This window comes from Ctenopharyngodon idella, chromosome 7 (genome assembly GCF_019924925.1).
Source record: "Ctenopharyngodon idella isolate HZGC_01 chromosome 7, HZGC01, whole genome shotgun sequence".
Classification (NCBI taxonomy): Eukaryota; Metazoa; Chordata; class Actinopteri; order Cypriniformes; family Xenocyprididae; genus Ctenopharyngodon; species Ctenopharyngodon idella.
Genome location: NC_067226.1, coordinates 45,140,095 through 45,160,546, shown reverse-complemented (window position 1 = coordinate 45,160,546; position 20,452 = coordinate 45,140,095). Strand labels below are relative to the sequence as shown.

Sequence of the window (20,452 nt, the reverse complement as noted above, 5' to 3'; positions counted from 1 at the left end):
CTGATTGGTCAACAGCTGTGTTTTATTCATGATAAAACACATCTATGACTGCTTCACCCAATGGTTCTGTGTATCACTGCACAACACCCTTAGCAACCACTCTTAGCAACATATGTTCTCAATTAATATTGTTCATTGAAGCTTACTGTATTATGTAGAAGAGTATTGTGAGAAATAGATTGATTGAGCGAGTTTATTACCTGCATTTAGATTTAGCATTTTCCTTCAGGTCAGTCGTATGTTCATAATAAAAAATCTGTTTAAATGTCCAATGTATTATCTTGTCCTTTTAACAGTTGAGGGGTTTTCCCGTGACTAACAGCGCTAGTCAAAGCATTTGTCAGTTGCGTCTAGTTCAGTCTTTTCAATGTAAAAGTCTTCGCTACTGACTGACACACTCATAAAGACAGTCTTTGCCGCCATCTAATGGCGTAATAATGTAACTTCTGTTGCTGTTCACGGTCAAGGACTATATTTTCTGGAAGGAAGACTTTTAGTGAAACTTTACTTCATGAAAGTTGCATTGATACATATTTTTGGCTTTAATATTTGTATTGTGTGTTAACCGTTTTATAAAAGCAATAAGGAACTCGAGGCTAGTGCTGTATCGTGAATAAGTCACGGCTGAAGGGGTTGCAGGCACTCCGCTTCGCATTGAAAGATCAAAGTGCAGATAAATGGACTTATTGATGACTGAGGGTTTAAATACACTAGATGACAAGGTACTAGTGATAGATAGGTGCAGGTGATTAGTTGACATGGTAACAAACAAGGGTAACTATGGAAACTAACTAGATAAGAATGGAGACATGGGAAACAGGAACTAAATACACAGGAACTGAACATAGGCACATATATCAAAACAAAAGTCCTTGAACACAGTGACACATACAATTATGTATTCTTAATGTAATTACATGAATGTATTCATGTACAGTAGTGTCCAAAAGTGATGTCCAGAGGGGATAATTATTCAGTTAACAAGTTCAATTAAACCATCAAAATATGAGGAAAATGATTTTTTAAATATTTTAAATATGAGGGAAAAACAAAACACTAAACTTGTTTAAGGTATTTATCTGACAAAATTATTCGGCAAACTACAGCTACAGTTTTATTTTACTATTCAAAAAAAAAATACATAGAAAAACAAAAGGCTCACAGGAAAAAGCATACACAAATAAAGCTGACTGCAAGCACAACTACGCAATAAATACTTTTTTTTTTAGATTTAATAAAATGTAACAAATTGCATTTAGACCAGAATATTCCACATTTCATTTCTTGATGCTGTAAATTCTCTTGACAAAAGAGATTTTCTCACTCCTGTGTTCATCTGGTTTCTCTGGGGATTTGCTGTGAATTCAATAAATCCTTTTTTCTGAACAATAACTTCAGCAGTGATGACAGCTGCTTTGTGGAAAACATAGTCTATCTTTTCAGTGTGGGCAATAATCATAATTATTGTGTGGGCAATGAAAAGATGAATAAATGGCTGTTAAGACTGAGCGCACTCTGTTCTGATTCTCAGAAAGCTCGAGGTCTCTGTTGATGACATTAAGCAGCTTAAGGACATACAGTCTTTCTAAAGACCAGGGATTGACCCCTTACTATTAATATAGCTCCTAGAGAGAGTTTGTCACATCTTTAAAGCTGCACTACTTAAATTCCATTATACTGACTTGATATTCAGTGATTCCCATATTTAGAGTGAGCTGTCAGGCACTTGTTTGCTTTTCTTGCTCTCTGTGTATTGCTACTTGCTCTGTACGGTTATATTCTCTCGGGAACGAGCCTCATTTGCCTTATAAATCAAAGCAGATTTGTAGACTTCCGTTCCCAGCACTCCCTGCTCTCCATTCAGGGTGTTACCATGGAGAATAGATAACTCAGATCAGCTCCAGAAGCTGTGCTGATATTTACTCTCACATTTTTCCACTCTCTTGTTCCAGCTCTGTTAACCCCTTCCTGTACTTTTAAAGTTGGCATGAAATGGAAATTCTATTTTCTAACTACTTTTTTTTTTTTTTTTTTTAATTAAAATATCATAACTCTTATTATAGTGAATTATAATAGTCTTTTAATATTATAATATTATTATAGTCTTATAGTGAAACATCACACTTCTCTGGTGATGTATGCTGGACTTTTCCAATAATTTAGTCTGCTTAAAGTGGACCTACACTATTTGCCAAAAGTTTTGGGACGCCTGCCTTTACGTGCACATGAACTTTAATGACATCCCATTCTTAATCCGTAGGGTTTAATATGGAGTTGGCCCACCCTTTGCAGCTATAACAGCTTCAACTCTTCTGGGAAGGCTTTCCACAAGGTTTAGGAGTGTGTTTATGGGAATTTTTGACCATTCTTCTAGAAGCACATTTGTGAGGTCAGGCACTGATGTTGACGAGAAGGCCTGGCTCACAGTCTCCACTCTGATTCATCCTAAAGGTGTTTTATCGGGTTGAGGTCAGGACTCTGTGCAGGCCAGTCAAGTTCCTCCACACCAAACTCACTCATCCATGTCTTTATGGACCTTGGTTTGTGCACTGGTGCGCAGTCATGTTGGAACAGGAAGGGGGCCATCCCCAAACTGACCCCACAAAGTTGGGAGCATGAAATTGTCCAAAATGTCTTGGTATGCTGAAGCATTAAGAGTTACTTTCACTGGAACTAAGGGGCCAAGACCAACCCTTGAAAAACAACCCCACACCATAATCCCCCCTTCACCAAACTTTACACTTGGCACAATGCAGTCAGGAAAGTACTGTTCTCCTGGCAACCGCCAAACCCAGACTCGTCCATCAGATTGCCAGACAGAGAAGCGTGATTCGTCACTCCAGAGAACACGTCTCCACTGCTCTAGAGTCCAGTGGCGGTGTGCTTTACACCACTGCATCCGACGCTTTGCATTGCACTTGATGATGTAAGGCTTGGTTGCAGCTGCTCAGCCATGGAAACCCATTCCATGAAGCTCTCTACGCACTGTTCTTGAGCTAATCTGAAGGCCACATGAAGTTTGGAGGTCTGTAGCTATTGACTCTGCAGAAAGTTGGCAACTTCTGCATGCTGTGCGCCTCAACATGCGCTGACCCCGCTCTGTGATTTTACGTGGCCTACCACTACGTGGCTGAGTTGCTGTTGTTCCCAATTGCTTCCACTTTGTTATGACACCACTAACAGTTGACCGTGGAATATTTAGTAGTGAGGAAATTTCACGAATGGACTTATTGCATAGGTGGCAACTTATCGTGATACCACGCTTGAATTCACTGAGCTCCTGAGAGTGACCCAATTTTTCACAAGTGTTTGTAACAGCAGTCTGCATGCCTAGGTGCTTGATTTTATACACCTGTGGCCATGGAAGTGATTGGAACACCTGAATTCAATGATTTGGAGGGGTGTCCCAATACTTTTGGCAATATAGTGTATTATGCCCCTTTTACAAGATGTAATATAAGTCTCTGGTGTCCCCAGAATGTGCCTGTGAAGTCTCAGCTCAAAATACCCCAGAGATCATTTATTATACCGTGTTGTAAATGGCCATTTTTGTGCGGAATGAAAAACATGCTGTTTTCATGCATGTCTCTTTAAATGCAAATGAGCTGCTGCTCCTTGCCCCCTTTCCAGAAGAGGGCAGAGCCTCTACAACTCGTGCCTCGTATACTCTGCCAAAAACTAAAACATCTGGTTTTAACACAAGGTTATGTCAAAAACACACACAGTTCACATAAACACAGTCGGTTATGTCTGTGAACATAAACAGCAAGTAAAGAAATTGCATGTGTATATTAGATCTGTGTATTGAAGTGACAGCAGTATAATATGCAGTACCTAAAACTGTACTAACCTTGTGTGTATTTGACAGTTTAAGCACAATAAGATGTGAAAGAGAACTTAGTTTAATACTCACAGGACGCGCCGCCTGACAGCCAGCTTTCTGTGTGTGTGCTTCAGAAAACCATATGTCAAAAGTTTAGATATATTTATGAAGAACTGCAATGTCACGTGAGCGTAACTGCGATAGGGATGATAATCAAAACCAAACAGATTTTTTCATTTTTGGCAGAGTATCTGAGGCACGAGTTGTACAGGCTCCACCCTCTTCTGGAAAGTGGGACGGGGAGCAGCAGCTCATTTGTATTTACAGTCACATGCACGAAAACAGCATGTTTTTCCTTCCACTCATTTATAACATGGTATAATAAATTATCTGTGGGGTATTTTGAGCTGAAACTTCAGACACATTCTGGGGACACCAGAGACTTATATTACATCTTGTAAAAAGGGGCATAATAGGTCCCCTTTAATATTCGTCAGCTATGCCTTTGCGTTGTCATGTCATCTCTGCTTCCAGTGCTGCTGACACCACCATTTTTAGATCATTAAATAGATAATTCGTGTTTTTTTTTTTTTTTTTTTTTTTATGGAAATGACTTATCCATGCACATAATAATATATTTTTTAATTCATGTTCCCTCTTAATTTTGAATCAAAATAACCTTCACTCCCTCTCGCAGCAACATCTCTTCTCTTCTCTGTTGACATGTTTATTGGCACGAAGGTGGGGCAACCTGTCACTCACATGAGATCAACCAATAGCAAACCACAACCATCCAATCAATTCCCGATTGACAAAAGTCCCGTCCTACATTTTTTCTTTTCTGTTTCACTCGTGTGTGTGTATATATACACCACAATAAGGAAGAAAAGACTATCGCAACTTTCGTTTCATTCAGACTTTAATACAACATGACGTCCGTGGACATACTTTATTTTTGTGCTTGTTTATAAATGTTCTTTTCTTTCTGTGTGTTTGACAGTTGGATGTGAAGGAGGACACGAGCACTAATAAAGATTCGAAAGTGCAGTGTGATGAAGATGAGATGAAAATGCATCAGCTGAACATTCGGGTGCGAGAGGTCTTCGCCAACCGCTTCACGCAGATGTTCTCTGACTATGAGGTGTTCGTCATTCAGCCCAGCCAAGACAAAGAGTCCTGGTTCAGCAACCGAGACCAGATGCAGAACTTTGACAAGGTAATATTTCACTAGTCTGTGTTTCAGAAGGTTACCTGTTAGAACAAACTAATAGGATGGTTAATAATGTTCGTTTTATAATGAGCATTCATTGTGCTAATACGTTTTGAAAATCACAATAAAATCATATCAATCAGACTTGTGATTTTATGACATCAGTTACTGCTTTATTTATTCTGAAACAAGTAAGTTTAAAGTAACTTACCAAGAAGTGTTGGATTTTTTTGATGTAGCCTTCAGCGGCTTCATGGACCATTTATACATTTTCAGGCCTCCTTCCTTTCGGATCAGCCAGAACCTTACCTGCCATTCCTGTCTCGCTTCCTGGAGACGCAGATGTTTGCCTCTTTCATCGACAGTAAGATCCTCTGCCACGATGACGAGGACAAAGAGCACACGCTGCGAGTGTTTGACTCCCGTGTTGACAAGATCCGCATGTTAAATGTCAGGACGCCCACCCTGCGGACCTCCATGTACCAGAAATGCACCAATATTGATGAAGCAGGTGAGACGGCTTAACAATAGTGACTAGTTTATTTTACGAATGAAACAATTCAGAATACTTGCATGTAGGGTATAAACTAACTGTTTTCATTTAAATTTACCTGCCATAAATATTCTTTTTACTGACCTTGAAACTGTATTTTGCATTATTTTACTGTATATAACATGTTAAAATGTTAAAATTCTCCAGATCTGTTTTGTAAATGCTTGTAATATAGATCTTATTGTGAACGGTAAAAGCAACAGACTTTTCGGATTCTTAAATCACTGGACTAGTCCACTTAAACTCTGACCAAGCTCACATTCAGATCTGCCTCCATCCAATTAATGACTCCGTCCTACATTTTTTTTCGATAATCCATTGATTGGTTGTACGTCAGAATAGATGGAAGAAAAGATCTGTCAGCTCTTCTATTCCAGCACAACTTTAAATCACATAACATTTTTAATTTTATTTATAAGTTATATATATTTAGTGTGGAAGTTTGTTTCAGCCATGGAATAAAAAAAAAAGAGTAAATGAGACTTTTTATCTCACTTTTTTATCAGAATTGTGAGTTTATGTCTCGCAATTCAGACTTTATAACTCACAATTGTAACAATTCTGAGGACAAAATAGTAAATTGTGGGATATAATAAATTGCAGGTTTATATCTCACATTTCTGACTTTTTTCTCAGAACTTTGAGATATAAAAGCACAATTGGCTGAATTATATAGCAGGAATTTATATCTCACAATTTTGAGGAAAAAAAAAGTCAGAATTTCTGGATATAACCTCGCAATTGCTAGAATTGTGAGTTTAAATCTTAAATCAGAATTGTGAGATATAAACTCGTAATTACGAGGAGAAAAGTTAGAATTATAAATATGTGAGAAAAAATGTTACAATTGCCTTTTTTGTTTTTTTTATTTTATGGCAGAAACAAGCTTCTGTACTTTAGGAAAATGTATTTTACATAGTGAAATAAAAATGATTGTTATAATAATAGTGATTTTTATCTTTTTATCCTTATAATATCTAATCATATTATATAATCATATATAATTGTATTTGTACTGATAACTTGTTAAAGCCAATTTTTTACTTTTTTATTTGGCACTTGGCTAGTGTGAAATTAAGTCTCCGCCCTACATTTTTTTCTTTTTATCGATAATTTGTTAATATTAGTTGTTTGTGAAAATATACGCAAGAAATGGTTAGTAACCTCTTCTGTTTCATTGCAACTTTAAATAAAATTAAATGTTGAGTTGTATTTATAAATTATGCATATTTATATGGAAGCTTGCTTCTGCCATGGAATAAAAAAAATAATTGCGACTTTTTACTTTTTATCTCACAATTCGGAGTGTTTTTTTTTTTTTTTTTTTTTTTTTTTTAGAACTTTGAGTTTATATCTCACAACTCGCAATTGCGAATCTCACAATTGTGAGAAAAATGTCTTGTTTGCTAAATTGTTTTTTTTAGAATTGCGAGTTTATATCTTGCAACTCGGACTTTATAACTCGTAATTGCGAGTTTATATCTCACAATTTTGAGATAAACTGGATAAACTGCAAGATTTATAACCTCACAATTGCAAGAAAAAAAGCTAGAATTGCAAGTTTATATCTTATATTCAGACTGTTTTCTCAGAATTGTAAGATATAAACTCGAAATTGTGAGAAAAAAGTTAGAATTGTGAAATATAAATATGTGAGATAAAATGTCACTTTTTTAAAAATAAATAAAATGTAATTTTTTATTCTGTGGCAGAAACAAGCTTTCATAATTTAGAAAATGTATTATATAAAGTTAAATAAAAACTTATAGATTTCCTTTTTTTTAATGATGTGTCTTGAGGAAAATAGATCAATTTTTAAAAGCAAGGTTTCTGAAAATAAAGGTCACATGTCAATAAAAATAAAGCCACAATCAATACGTTTTACCATTAAAACTTGTGCATTTCACAGTTGATGTATATGAAACCCATTTGAAAATGACCCTCACATTCACAAAGAAGAAAAAACATACAAGAAGGGTCCAAATTTAACACTAGCCCAGTGCCAAATGCAAGTAAAAATGGCTTTGGAAGTTATCAGTTGCTATAAATACACAAGGGTAAAAAGCTAGGTAATTAATTTGTAGGGACAATGCTATTATTATAACAATAATTTTAGCCTGTAATCCTTAGGCAGCTCACATCATGCAGCGGTCATGCTGAATTCCTCTTCCTGCAATGCATTATGGATAGGATGTTTGAATCACGTGTGCTCGTGCGTTCAGATGTCGTCCATTAGCTCTGCTGCTGAAATTGGACAGTTCAAGCATACAGAGCCAAATGGAAATGTTATTTATTATTAACGTGTATAATGATTGATTAAAAGATGTTTTTTGCAGGGAAACCATTTAAAGCCTCTCATTTATCATCATAGAGCTCATTAGAAAGTTATTTTAATGCATTTAATTTATTTAGAAGGTTTTTTTGATGCAGAATTTTCTTGTTTGGGTGAAATATCTCTTTAAATAAATTAAATTAATTAATTCAGTCATTCATTCACTTTATTTATAGATGTTTAATATATATATATATATATATATATAATATAATATGTGTATATATATTATATTTATTTTATATATTATATTTATTATATATATTTTTATGTTAAAACATTGTTCCCAGCTCTTGCTGTAGGGGCTGATAGATTTTGTGTTGTGTAAGAGATATTTTGAGCGTGGCGTGTGGGTTCACATCAGTGGCTTAACTGTCTCTTTCATTAGACCACATCACTAACTCACACTCCTCCCACATTGTGGGTTTTGTCTCTCTGTGATGAAGACGTTATTTCTTTGGTGATTCATCAGTAATGTTTTTGTGACGAGTTCTTCCCTTGTGATGTGTGTCTCTTCAGAAAAGGCCATCGAGATGAGACTGTGTAAGATCGACCACACGGCTCTGCATCCCCACCTGCTGGACATGAAGATCGGTCAGGGCCGCTATGAGCCGGGCTTTTTCCCCCGCTTACAGTCCGATGTGCTCTCCACTGGACCCACCAGCAACAAGTGAGAATGAGTCTCTTGGCTTCTTCTAGATGCATTGAGACATCAGTTAATTAAGTGATTGGACATGTTCCTGGATCAGCATCACTTGTTGGTCCTGAAATGACTTTCCCTAAAATATTAGTAAATTAGTAAAATTAAAAGTAAGATTGGATAGATTCATTCATATGAGTCAGTGCTTCTGAACTGTCAGTTTGAGTGAATTGATTCAAAACCAATCAGAGCAGAGTAGACCAATCACAACAGACTGGGCCATCTGACCAATCAGAGCAGAGGAAGCTCTCGGAAGGGAGGGGTTTAGAGAAACAGAATTCTTTATCGAACCGTTTCAGACACTGTGAGAAAAGAGGTGATACTACAGTGGATATTATGCAGGGTTCCTGCGGATCCTTAAAGTCTTAAAAAGTCTTAAATTTAGATTTTTAAAATGTAAGGTCATAAAAAGTCTTAAAAAGTCTTATTTTTACTTACGAGATGTCTTAAATTTTAGATGTCAATTTGAATAGACATATCTAAATCATTTACCAAATTAAACTATCTAATTAGCGTACATATTATTTTTATTTTATTTGTCTTTGTGGATTTGCTTGTTCACGTGACAATTCGTGGGGCTCGCGGCATTTATGACAACGTGTAACGTAGGCTACTGTCTCCCGCACGCGAAAGAAATAGAGCAGAAGAAAATGGGTAAATGTCAGTTCAGTAACCGTTATAAATTCATTCATTTGTGTAGGGGTGTGTGATAAGTATTGTTTATGATGATATCGTAATTATATGTTTTAATGATATGCGAGCTGACATTGAGTTAGTCACTCACGCTTTCACTGCATGATGTATGCAGTTATTATGCCCTCAAAATTCAAAATATATGGGCATTTTTGCGCTGACGAGTTTTTGTCTTTTAATTATATCCTATGAAATGATGTAGTTATACAATATCACATGAGCAAAAGTGCCGTTTTCCTCAAATCAGAACGATTGCAAATGTGATATTTTACAGTTAAATGAACATTAGGTTAACATTGTGAGTTACATTTTAGACACAATATTGTTTGTTTTTTTTCATTTCGCCAACGAAAATTTCAAAATGAAGAACAGCAGAACAGTCTCCGTGCAACAGACAGATATGTTTATTTATATATACTGACTGAATCCGTGTTTTGAACGAATCAGTTTAATTAATGATTCAATGACCCATTCAATAAAGACGGTCACTTGCTTCATTTCTGAATGAATCAGTCGTTTGAACAAATCGGTTGAATGAATGACTCTCTCATTAAGACAGTGACTTGCTGCCACCTACTGGCAGTTTAGTTTCATATTTAAAGTACATTTTAATTCAAAAGTTAAAATTAGAAATAATTTCATATTTAAATATTGAATTAAATTTTATTTATGTAGACAAATTGTAAATGCTGTGTAAATATATTAATGCCACTTCTCATGCCGCTTCTGTCACCTCTGCATTGCAAAGATGGATTTTTTTGATAATGATTTTGTTTGATTGGTAATAACAGCCCTAAACTGTGCTATTATTCTAATAGAATTTAATTTGAATGTTAGAATTTGACCTAAAAGGTGATGCTTACATCTAATAAGTTTAGAAAAACAATCAATTTAAGGTGGCAAATATTGCTTTTGAAATGACTTTAAAAATATAGAGATAAAATGTTTTGTCAATATTGCACACCCCGAATGTATAGTATTATTTTTTTTATTTCTTCAGGTCTTAAAAAGGTCTTAAAAAGCTTTAAATTTGACTTTAAAAAATGTGCAGCAACCCATTTATGAGGAAATTAAAGTGTTTTTTTTTTTACCTTGGATACATGCTATTGTAGGAAACTTTAAAATAGCATAATGGGGCACTTTAAATCTGCTGGACAACAATCATAATGGTTTGTCGGAAGCCATTCAGAGCTGAAATACTGAGATATATATCAAATATCTTCAGAAGGCTTAAAAATATTGTTTTAGCTGTATTGGCCCAGCCATAGTTGATATTAAGTTTGTTCCAAGACCAACAAGGATGCTGCTCCAAGAAGGCGTCTTGCTCGGGTAAATCAAGCACTGAGACTTTTTCTAATAAGCCAAATGCAAACTGTGGAGGTTCAGTTGTTTGAATTTTCTTTGTTTTAATCTAATGGTGTTGTTGTGGTGTGTTAGATGGGCGAAGCGCAGTGCACCAGCACAATGGAGGAGGAGGGACAGACAGAAACAGCACACTGAACATCTCTATCTGGACAATGACCAGAGAGAGGTACGGACAGAATGTGAAGAGTGTTTGTGTGTTTGTGTGTGTGTACAGGTTTATATTACATTGTGGTCCCCACAAGGATAGTAAAACCTGAGATCACCTACATTGTGGGGACCAGCCAGCAGTCCCCATGGGGGAAATGGATTAATAAACATACTGAATGTTTTTTTTTGAAAATGTAAAAATTCCGAAGGTTTTCTGTGATGGGTAGGTTTAGGGGTAGGGTTAGTGTAGAGGGATAGAATATACAGTTTGTACAGTATAAAAACCATTACGTCTATAGAGAGTCCCTACAAGGATAGTGAACCAGACATGTGTGTGTTTGTGTGTGTATATGAAGAAAGCAGCCAACAAATATCCAGCATACATGTGAAGTCCTTCAGTGCAACATTTTTGGTGTAAAATATTTTTACTAGTTAGTTTTTTAATGTTTTTCTCCTGCTCTTTATTTTTCTTTGTGTTCTGCTATTTTATTGTCCATTGTCATTATCTTATAGTTCCTTTCATAGCATGATTAATGTGTTTCTTTTTTGTTTGTTTTGTTCGTTAACTTTCACTTCTTGGATCTCTTTTCTTCACCCCTCTTTTTTCACACTTGTCCGTCTCTCTCCTGTCTTCCACACATACACACACACGCACACACACACACTCTCAGCATGTGGAGTGTCTGTTCTCTGAGCTTCAGCTTCTGCTGGCTCTGGACTACTACTGGTTCTCGCAGTCCTTCAGGCCCTGTCTAAAGTCCGTCAAGGTGGATGTGGTATGTGATAGATGAGAGATCAGGCCACGCTCAGGCTGTGAATCTCAATCTGTGCCCATTGACATTCCCCATTGACCTCCCTGTCTTGAAAGCTTGAGCCCACTTCCCCATCAGCCTCTGTAGCTTCCTGCTTTTGTCACGTTTGCCAAATTCAACATGAAATCTCTGCCCACATACTGTATATACAAATCAGCCCAAATGTGAGAGTCATTTACAATTACTGCAGAAAAAAAAAACTGTCTGGGTCATATATTGCCCCAAAATCAAACAAAAGATGTTAGAAATAATAATTTGCATTGAAAATGAAGATTATTAATAAGTTTTTTTGCATTGCCACATTTTTTCATGAGAATTAAATGCATTAAAACCCTCTTCCCCTGTTGTCAGTAGCCTACTGTAATGTAAAAAGCATCATTCTCATTACTGTATTGCAAATGAGATTTTATGATTTTTTTTTTTTTTTTCCTGGAAGACAAAAGGAGAAAATTGTGAAAAATACAGTTGCTTTTTGAATGTCTTGAAAGTAACATTAATGTGTACTTGAGATATAGTGCATAGACCATTTTTGTTATTTTAGGACACTTTTATTGTAATTTATTGTAATTTTATAGAAAAAGACTAGAATATTCTTCAAATTTTCTATTTTTGAGCCACACAGAAGAAGAAAAGTCACATGTGTTTCGAAGTATTCCCTTAATTGTCATGAAAAAAAGACACGATTCAAAAAATCTTAATAGTCCTAAAATAGGTTCAATTTTTATGGTATGTATTTTTAATTTTATTTTATTATTTGTTTGATTTATTTCTTTTTTTTTTTTTTTTTTTTTTTTTTTTATAATTTAATTTAGGGGGTGAAATATAACCCAGAAATGTCTTCATTAGATTCAGCAACCTGTTATTTAAATGAGATTTATTTAATTTATGACAATACCAAGTTCAGGATTTAAATGCTTAGTAATAGGTGTTCTGTATATTGTAAACCATCTATGCTCACAGTTGTGTTTAGCCCATAGTCTGTAAAAAAAAAAAAATATATATATATATATATATATGGATGACGTGTCTCCACTTCCTTCCACTGTAGAAAAATGAAGCCAAAATATTCCAGAAATCGCCGCTGACATTGTGCGCCGATGACGTCATTTGGAGCCGTCATTTGGATGGCGTCATTTGGAGCCAGAGTCTGCGCAGTAGTGATTCTGAGGTAGTGAGCCGCGGTATCAAGGTCCCGCCCACTCTCCCACAGACTCAATCGCAAGCACAACTGTCAATCATGACGTTGCACCCCTTTTTATAGCATCAAATAACTAAAAAAACACAAAATTAATTGGAAAAACACTTCAACATACATCAACTTGATAAGAACAACTTATAATGACAGAAAAAAAGTGGAATTGGAAATTTTAGTTCGACTCAAGTCCCATTAAATTACATGGAGAGGGCAGGGTTTATGACCTATACTGCAGCCAGCCACCAGGGGGCGAACAAAATGTTTTGGCTTCACTTTTCAGGAGGTGTGCAGCACACTTGGTTATCAGTGGACTCTGGGGTATTTAGCTGTTTAACTCTAAATTTGAAGTAGCTCAAAAGCCACAAACTGCATGGAAGTCTTTTGTTGGATGTCATGTGACTTTGTGATATTGCCATTGCAGAAATACATCCAAGAGGCCAGGAACCTTGGAACCACTCTCCGCCAGCCCAAACTCTCCAACCTGTCACCCTCAGTCATTGCACAGACCAATTGGAAGTTTGTAGAGGGACTGTTAAAGGAGTGCAGAAATAAGGTGCGTGTTTTGATCTTCCTCTAGGTTTGCTAATAGACTCTAAAGCTGCATTTCCACCACAGGAACTAGGGACTTTGGGGTGGTACTCGGTGTGTTTCAACCACAGGAAACAGTCTAAATTAAGTTACGGGTAAAAAAAAAAAAACCCTCAGAAAGCCCCTGTTCACGAGGTAGTACTTTTTCAAAGTTCAGGAACTTTTGGTGGTGGGACTTGGCTGCTGAACATGCTGATTGGTTGAGTTCAAGCAGCATTTTATTTTGACCATTTTTAAAAGACTTTTGCAGTGCGTGCAGCAAGAGTTGTTTGCTATTCAAATCAACAATGGAGTTTAAAAAATACGACCAATGGACCAACAACGAGGTTCAGGCTTTATTAAGCTCATATCCGGAGGACAAAATCCAGCGGGAACTGGAACTACGTCACCTGACTAGTGCCTAACCCTCATGGTACTTTAGACCGTGATGGAAACGCAGACAGCAACAGGTCTGGGGGAAAAAAGTTCCTGGGAAAAAAGTTTTTGGGACAAATTGTTCCGTGTAATTTCGGTGGAAACGAGGCTTAAATAACTTTTGTAACTATAATAAGGATTAATATGTACTTATTTTATACAGTGAAGAATATGCAGTGTCATTTTACATTTGTTTAATTTATTTCTGTACCTGAAAACTACTGCTAAACCAACCTAAAAAGCACTGTTTATATATGTATCTTCCTTCTGTTGTATTTATCTATTAAGGTTGGCCTGCTGAATGTTAAATGGATCCAATCCATGTTCATTAGAAATTATTTGATGATGCAGCAATAAACTAGATAGTATAACTTAATGAATGTGTTTTTGAACTAAGAGAGCAAGTGACAAATATCGGTATCGGCCCAAAAAAATCTTAACGGTGCATCCCTAATTGATATCCATCTCGGGTGATCCGGATAGATCAGGATGTAAGCTTTAACTAACCCCATTTGATCTGTGGCTCAGACGAAGCGCATGCTGGTGGAGAAGATGGGACGGGAAGCGGTGGAGCTCGGCCATGGGGAGGTTAGCATCACTGGCGTGGAGGAGAACACGCTCATCGCCAGCTTGTGTGATCTGCTGGAAAGAATCTGGAGCCACGGTCTGCAGGTCAAGCAGGTACATAGACAACATGTACAAACTTTACGATAACATGTTATCAAAGTAATAATGTAGTCAGACTGTTTGACCTGGTCCTTCTCTGTGTGTTTGCCAGGGAAAATCCGCCTTGTGGTCACACCTCTTACATTATCAAGAGAGTAAAGAGAAGAGAGACGCTACTCCAGCAGGCCTCGGCCCTCCTGGTAAAATACTTTGAATGTGATACAATGTAACTCTGCTCCATACCTCTAGCTGTCTACATAGGGACCTTCTTTTGAGGCAGCTACACAGAACCTCATAAGTGACTGATTTGAAACCCTCTACAGGCGACTCTGTTAACGGTCACTCACACAGAAAGTGCTTCTCACGTGGACCACACAAAAGACTCGGCTAACATGGCGATTCCAACTTTGATGTTACATTTAGCTCATGTTGCTAAGCTAAGAACTTCACGTATCTTGGCGTTCAACGCCAATATGTATCTGCAGCTTCAGATACAGTGGTCACATGGTACAAGTCAGAGCTCTCAGAAAATTCCCAGTTTACAAGTTGTAATTACAAGTTCTACGAGGACGTGATTGCTTTTTACAAGTCGTAATTCTGTAATTACTGCCAATTATGACATGGCGTGAACGCAGCTATTCTGTCAGTGGTGTTATTGTTAACTAAAGGTAATTGTTAACTAATAATTATTCTAATTTTGTGAGAATAGGCAAGACATCGCCACAACTATCACGATAAAAGATATCATTGGAATCGCTTTCAAACCGTTTTTTTTTTCTTCTAGTTGCCGAATGATAAAAACATTGACAGCCAATCAGAATCCACTTAAAGAGCTCAAACATTTAAAGTGGCAGACGACAAAATATTGCCGTACGTTGGCGTAGACACTAATATAGTTGATGTTATCTTTATAGTTCTCATTCTTGGTGTGAACAGGTGTGTGAAACTATTCAAAGTTTTTGTTCATTAAAATAAAGCTAAAAAAATATATTAAAAAAATCTAAAAAATTAGAAATGTCTTGGCAACTAACTGATGTAAAATAAGTACTAATATTACTAAAACATGATTTTTAGTAAAAAGCTAAATAGAATATTACAAAAAAAAAACATTAATAAATGGTTAAAAATTAATAAAAAAATTACACTTACACCGTGTCCTAACCAGACACGATGCATACAAGCAATTTGTCTGTCCACATCCACAACAGACGCAGCACGACTATAAGATGTGATAAAATCAATCAAAAATCACAGCCAATCAGAAGAGTGTGTGGGCGGAGTCTCTCTGCAAGCATGCTGCACTCACAATCAAATAGATTGTACATATAAGTACATCAAATTCATAAATACATACATAACATTATTAAAAATACATACTGAGTGACTGAAACGGTCTTTGTCATAGAATACACTCGTTTGTTCAAATTGAGTTCACAGCTTGAATCTTCTTGTTTCCTTTAATTTATTTCCAAGATCTGAGGTGACTTCTTACCTTATACCACTTTGCTTCTCAAGTAAATGTACCTTGATTTAAAGGGATAGTTTACCCAAAAACAAAAATGATCCCATGATTTACTCACCCTCAAGCCATCCTAAGTGTATATGACTATCTTCTTTCAGACGAACACAATCAGAGATATATTTAAAAATATCCTTAGTCCTCCAAGGTTTATAATGGTTGTGAATGGTAGCCCAAAATCTGAAGACAGAAAAAATGCATCCATCCATAAAAAAAAAAAAAGAATCCATACGACTCCAGGTGGTTAATAAAGGCTTTCTGAAGTGAAATGATGGGTTTTTGTAAGAAAAATATCCATATTTAAAACTTTATTAACTATAATAACTAGCTTCCAGCAGATGGTCTTTAAAAACTCTTAAGTCTACCTTTATAAAATCTGCAGAAACCCTGTTAAATAAAGCACATTATCAGTACCTGAGAATTGTTATTGTTGTTGTTCCAGCCACGATGTCTCAGAAATAGAAACTATTTCTAAAATTTTAAGCGTCGCTGTTGCGGCTGGCTAGGGCATATAAAAATAAAAGCTAATTAAAAACATTAATTAATACTGTAATAGTATATACTGTACATAATAATAAAATAACCCTGCATTTTTGTAAATCATAAAACACAAACAGCATTTGTATTAAAATAGAACTTTTTATGAGTACATTTTTATTATTGACTACAATATAAGTGTTTTTATTTTACTTTCACTGAATTTGTTGCCCAGGTATATATTTAGCTGCCGACTGTTTGAAACATCCTCCACATTGGAAACATTTCCTATGTATGACATGCTTTCCAGGTCGGCAGCTCGCTTGGGTTTGGAACAGAAAACATGCTGATTAGTGTTATGTTTGATTTTTCAGCATATTTTCCCTGTTTTGTGTCTCAGGTATCATTCATGACACGGAGAGACGGAAGTCGGATGCTGGCTGTGCAATGCCTCCTCTCAAAGTCTCCTTGATCCAGGACATGAGGTGAGACTCAAAAGTATTATAGTGTAGAGCAAAACAATCACACTACACCAGGACTCTACAGTGCGACTGAAAATTACTGTGTGCGACTGTGAAAAAGTATTTAAGAAGCACCAGTGCGACTGACCCGATCAGGCCCGGTTTTACGGTGGTGCACCCTCAATTGAAACTAATAACAGCGTATTGGCCAAATAGATTTTGCAAACGCATCAGAGCGTATTTGTGTTTGCACTCTGGAGAGCATGGAGAGAGAAAGTGTTTTTGCAGGGCTGAGCAATGTAGCCAATTACAGACATGCTTATCTGTTGATTTTTTTTTTTTTTTTTTTAACACAATGGCCAATCAGAGGCTTTTAAGTTAAAATCCACTCACCACTCAAAACGCTGGAATGTGTTCAGTGCTAAATTATGCACGCTCACGAATCCTCTCATTATAACAAACAGAGTATAGACACGATGTAAATGAGGGATTCATTGTGCAGTGTAGACAGCTTCATTAATTAAAGGGAAGTTTGTGAGATTGCGATGAACTGAGACGAGTTACAGCTTTTTAATGATATAAAGGGAGTTTGCAAATGTAATATTGATTTCATACAACAATTCAATAAACATGAAGTGACTTACATTTTAGGAACAGTATTGTCAGATTTTGCTCTATTTCGTGAATGAAAATAGTTCCAAACAAAACCACAGCTGAACCGCTGCACATCTCTGAGCAAACAGGTGTTTCGTTTATGAATGAATCTGTGTTTTCAAATGAATCTAGTGAGTCAATGATTCAATGACCCATTCATATAGACAGTCACTTGCTTTATTCCTAAATGAATCAGCCATTTGAACAAATCGAATGATTCAGTCACAACGACAGTGACTTGCCGCCCCCTACTGGTGGTTTTATGTTTATTTTTAAATTAAAAATAAATTTTAGCAGCATCTAGCAGTGAGGTTGCGAACTGCAAACAACAGTGCTCACCCCTCCCTTTCAAAGCAAAACAGAGAAGCTACGGTGGCCGTCTGGCCGACACAAGACAAAGATGTCGTCGTCTGAGACAGCAGAGACGTTAGCCAGTCAAGCAATGAGGTTTCTTCTTACTTCTAACAAAAAACGGTCTCTACTACTACTACTACTACTACTACTACTACTTAGTGGGTATTCAACGTAGTGGAAATGCATGCTGCCTCTGAAAAAACGAACGATTTAAAAGAGCAACAACATAGTGACTAAACACGCTTTGTAGAGTGTTTCTCCATTTAGGGCTGCTGTAGAAACATGTCGGCGCATAATGACGACTTAACCTGTAAGGGGACCCGCGGTGTATGTAGATAGAAATGGCTCATTCTAAGGTAATAAAAACATAACGGTTCATTATGTAAGGTCTGTATACACCACTGAAAACATAGTTATGTATATTATATTGCATGTCTGTCAGTAGATCCTCACAAATTGTACAAATTGCACCTTTTAAGTATAATTTCAGTTATTTAAATCATTTAATATTTCTATATTCAGTTCAAAACCTTCTATGTAAAACATTAATCTCATAACTTTGTTATCATGAATTTAAATGCATTCGTGGCAGTCTGATTAAACAGTCTGTAAGTATACCTAAATGCCACCTTTTTTTGTTCTTCTGTGCCACGTCTGCAGTGCAAAGATTAATTTTGTTGATACCGATTTCATTTGATTGGTAACTTATTCTTCCTGATTGTGTCTTATTATTCTAACTCAATTTATGAATATAAAATTATGAATTTGACATAAAAGATGACACATTTATTAAGGTTTAAAAAATGCCAGTCATTTTAAGGAGTCAAATATCGCCTCATAATGGGAAGGTTAATTTCTGTCATTGATCAGAAGGTGCTCCTAAATTTTTTACTGTGCTCCTAAATTTTTTAAATTAGGAGCACAAGTGCCCCTAAAAAGAAATGTAAGCATAGAGCCCGGTTACACAGAGAAGAGTCCTTTGCATGTACTTGTAGTTTTTGGTTCTGGCTATAGGTTATGAGTAGTTTTGGTTTGACATATTGTGATTTGATTATCATATTAAACAGAATATTCCTAACAAGAATCAAATTAATAGTCAGAAAATATGAAAATATACCCTGAAAGCCAAGGTCAAATATGGGATCACATGTGTGTGTATATATATATATATATATATATATTTTTTTTTTTTTTTACAGATCTACAGTTGAATCGATCTATTAACTGAAACTGAATTTTTATATCTTTTTATGAAAATACAGGTATAGTCTTAGATGGGAGTGTATGGTCTTAGATGGGAAAGGGGGCGATTCCTCACATTGCGTGAAGAAAGCACTGAGACGTTTCATGCCGCCACATTATTTCCAGCCTAATTAGCACCAGACCTCCTGCTGAGCCGAGCCGTGCCATGACACAGCAGTGCAGGAACGCCTTGGCATTACATTCCTCTCTTTAGCCATGTCAGCATCTCCTATTGACAACACATTCAAGAGAAATGGTTAATTGGTGTTAACAAGTATTTCAGAAACAGTATTTATCATAAAAGTATTACCTTTGTGGTGCCTTATTCCTGTTGTCAGCAAAATACAGCAAGGCAATGACATTGTTTAGTGCATTAATATTATGGCTGCAGGTCTATGGCTTGAGCAGACTGTAATTCTGAGGTTTGTAGAGTCTGGAGGGCAGCACTAAACGCTATAATGCATTTATGTAATGGAAGGTCAGACAGTGTTGAGTAGCAGAGGTGGAGTGGAAGAGAATGCGTCTGGACGTGGCATGCATGATAGCGGCTGCGAGCGATGACAGCAGGATGGCTGATGCTCTAGGGAGTCTGAGCCATTTCTCCTGCCCCCATTTTCTCTCCTGAAACGCTGGCAAATTCCCACTGCACTGGAAGAATGCAGTACTGTGAACCTGTGCAGGGCGGATTACGGCTGTTATCTCAGCAATAGCTCTTTTGATTCTTATAGAATCAAGTGCGGCCACATTTCATTTCAATAGGAATCCACACAGTCGGGAATTTCACATGAGGGCAAAGATTTCCACTTGGGTTCGCAACGGGTTCAACTTAGTCATGCGTATTTGTTCTGTTGACCAACAGAAAGCTGCTTGGTTTGAAATGGACTTCTGTGTGAGCCGTGATTCATACATAAATACACTTTTGACAACAGACAATGGACCATTTTGCCTGTGATAATGCCCTAATATGACAGCACCTTTATACTGATAATTCTAATTAGGGTTAGGGATTTGAGTATACCACCAACTAGGGCTTGACATTAACACCCGCCAACCCCCCAATTTCAGCAGTGGCATGTAACGTAGTCATACTAGCCACTTTAGCTGGTTGAATTTTATATATAATATATACATTTTTCAGTAATCTTTTAAAAAGGCATCTGAAATAATGAACTAAGTGCACTGTAGTGTTGTCAAAAATATTGATTTTTCACTACATATCGATAGTGAAATATCTGAACCTCTTCCAA

At 36.5% G+C, this 20,452-nt stretch overlaps 1 protein-coding gene across 5 annotated transcripts in view; it reads left to right on the top strand.

Moving 5' to 3' along the window:
* dennd5a (DENN/MADD domain containing 5A) overlaps positions 1-20,452 on the top strand; it is a 65,512-nt gene that overhangs the window by 34,735 nt on the left and 10,325 nt on the right. For 2 of the 5 annotated variants that reach the window (XM_051900145.1, XM_051900144.1), the window contains 9 exons: positions 4,824-5,039; positions 5,310-5,544; positions 8,438-8,588; positions 10,749-10,842; positions 12,684-12,803; positions 13,252-13,383; positions 14,361-14,513; positions 14,611-14,698; positions 16,895-16,979. In XM_051900145.1, coding sequence (XP_051756105.1) covers positions 4,824-5,039; positions 5,310-5,544; positions 8,438-8,588; positions 10,749-10,842; positions 12,684-12,803; positions 13,252-13,383; positions 14,361-14,513; positions 14,611-14,698; positions 16,895-16,979 — 1,274 coding nt within the window. Of the gene's footprint in view, positions 1-4,823; positions 5,040-5,309; positions 5,545-8,437; positions 8,589-10,748; positions 10,843-11,494; positions 11,600-12,683; positions 12,804-13,251; positions 13,384-14,360; positions 14,514-14,610; positions 14,699-16,894; positions 16,980-20,452 lie in introns of all 5 variants that reach the window. The other 3 variants (XM_051900148.1, XM_051900146.1, XM_051900149.1) reach the window with 2 other exon arrangements.